Source organism: Engraulis encrasicolus, chromosome 23 (genome assembly GCF_034702125.1).
Source record: "Engraulis encrasicolus isolate BLACKSEA-1 chromosome 23, IST_EnEncr_1.0, whole genome shotgun sequence".
In the NCBI taxonomy this organism is placed as follows: Eukaryota; Metazoa; Chordata; class Actinopteri; order Clupeiformes; family Engraulidae; genus Engraulis; species Engraulis encrasicolus.
In genome coordinates this window covers 37,418,706-37,421,205 of record NC_085879.1, presented here as the reverse complement: position 1 = coordinate 37,421,205, position 2,500 = coordinate 37,418,706, and the positions used below count along the sequence as shown (strand labels likewise).

The 2,500-nt window shown below is 41.4% G+C and overlaps 1 protein-coding gene across 1 annotated transcript in view; it reads right to left on the bottom strand.

Moving 5' to 3' along the window:
- The window catches only part of gfra4b (GDNF family receptor alpha 4b), a 105,871-nt gene that overhangs the window by 10,370 nt on the left and 93,001 nt on the right, over positions 1-2,500 (bottom strand). The window contains exon 6 of the mRNA XM_063189933.1: positions 1,246-1,380. Within this exon, the coding sequence (XP_063046003.1) occupies positions 1,246-1,380 (135 nt within the window). The remainder of the gene's footprint in view (positions 1-1,245; positions 1,381-2,500) is intronic.

Sequence of the window (2,500 nt, the reverse complement as noted above, 5' to 3'; positions counted from 1 at the left end):
TACCATCTGATCCAAAGTTCTGTCAGGAGAGGCATACTCAATTAAAAAAACAACCAGTCTCCCTAAAGCACCTTGTTATCCCCCAGAACCGTGGATATATAGCAGCTGTATCCCCGGTCTCAAAGAGATACGCATACGCGAATGAAATGAATGCAGCATTTTTTTTAATCCCTTCCTCCCTCTACGGCCACTTGTTCCAACCAGCTCATTTCCGTCAATGCAAATGTGCAGCGTTGGAAAAAAAAAAAAAAGAAAAAAGAAAAAAAAAACCCTATCACTTCTTTCCCGTAGAGTTGAAAGTAAAAAAAGTAAATAAGTACTTTCCAGCCAAGGAGCTCATTAAACAAACACAAAAGACATACGGGCATAATGTATTGTACACAGAATCAGCACCAAGGTTATTCAGAAAGGACTACAAAAGCAATCTTTTGGTTGGCGAGAGCTATTACAATAAGTGGATGAAGCACATTTTAATGTTTCTCAATGCCTGAGCAGGCAATTGCAAGACCAAAGACTCCAACCGTTGCTGACAGATATATAAACAAAACAGAAGGGGGAAAAAACCCACAGACACATTCGCAGATATAACAGTACTATTTATATTCACAGTCACAACTAAATACACACCCTGCTTTGAAGCAAGCAAGGACACCAGCAAACAAGAAAACAACAAAAAAAGGCTCATTGGTCTGATCACAAGCAAACAGTGACAGGCTAGTTCATTACAAATACATTTGTTAGGACTCCGAAATGATGACAAACACGACATGCTCGTCGACCTCTGCTGGTTTATCTTTCGTGGAACATAAAGAGGGATGTTTGCTTTAATCATCTCAGACGTAATAACAGGAAACTACTGGTACTTTCTCAGGCAGAGGAGGTGAGAGCGATATAGAAAAGGTCCAATCACTTTCTGGTGACAGTGAGTCTCTATACGTACCATTTCTTTTTTGAAGTATTTTTTGGGGCTTCTCAAGCCTTTATTGGTGTTTCTCAGACAAGACAAGCAGCCACTAAACGCCACAGAAAAAAAGGAGAGGATGATCAGGGCCCCCTAAGAGGCCAGATTTGATCCCATTCCTTTGCATAGGTGACGAGGCCTGTTATGGTATTTGCACACCTACGTATATGTCAATGCAATAGTGTACTATTATTGCATCTAAAAGAAAACACTCAAGCTAAATTTGAAATCGTTTCGGTCACAGTCAAGCCATCCTCAGTCAAGCATATTCGGACGGTACTTACTCAGGCAGATGTTGTTGGTGAAGAAATCCAGGAAGTTGGTGCACTCCTCCCTCTGGTTGCCGCTGAAGGCGCAGTTGCAAAATGGCGACACGCTCGACGTGGAGTTGTCCACATAGTTAGGGGTCACCGGGCTCCCTGTCAAAATGGAGGCGAAATAAAAAAAACTGTAATCAGGTGTGGGCAGCAGGATTGCAGGTTCGAATCCCACCCTTACAACTTCTCCCTACAACCATGGCTGAAGTGCCCTTGAGCAAGGCACCTAACCCCACATTGCTCCAGGGACTGTAAGCAATATCCTGTATCTAAATAACTGTATTTAAGTCATTTTGGCTAAAAGTGTCCAGCTAAGTGTAATGTAATCAGGTTATAAAGACAAAAATATAACACGTGGGATCATTTTGTTTCTTGTTTTATTCCATGGAATACATGGGTTCACCGTGTTTATAGACATGATGTTGTGAGGAGGGGCAAGACACTGGCAGCCAACCACGTGAGCTAATTTTTTGACCGACAGCTGTTTCCAACAATCAGAGGTTGAGTTGTGCACAGCTAGTGTTGCACAGTCAGGAGAAAACAACAATTTAGAACACATGTAAAAAAGAAAAAAAGGAAAGCATTCCATGTAGTAAAACAATAAACAAAACAGGATTCCAAATGTGCAGACCTCTTACTGTAAAAAAAAGAAAAAAGAATTGAGACTTTCCTGCACCAACACTTCTATCTACCCATATTAAAGTTATTGAGACAGATCATGTCTTCCTCAAAAGTCTGTCAGTGCAACAATTCTCTTTGCAGTACATGCATGCACTGCACTGCACAAATCTCTCCCTAGAGGTTTTCACTCCACCATGGAGATCAAAACATGAATGCATGATGATACAAAACCTTACCTAGAACACTTTCCCTAAACATGAGTAAATGTCCATGTGCTAAGTCTGTGTTTTTTTCTTTTAATATATGAAGATTTCATAGAAACCTGGTAGCATTGGGACAGTATGTTCCACTAACTGTAAATGAAATCAGTGCAAGTACGAGCAAAAAAGTCAAGTTGGGTTTTCACAAGGCTCCGTGACCAAATGGAAGCAAGAAGACAAAAAAAGAGTTATCTGGTGTGACAGATACTTCACTAAAGTCTTTGTACTTCCTTCTGAAGTGCATATAGGTACTTCACGCTCCCTGAGGTATTCACTCCAGCACATACCATAGCCGTCTGCAGGGCCGGATTAAGATGGCCTGGGGCCCCTTGGCTACCGGT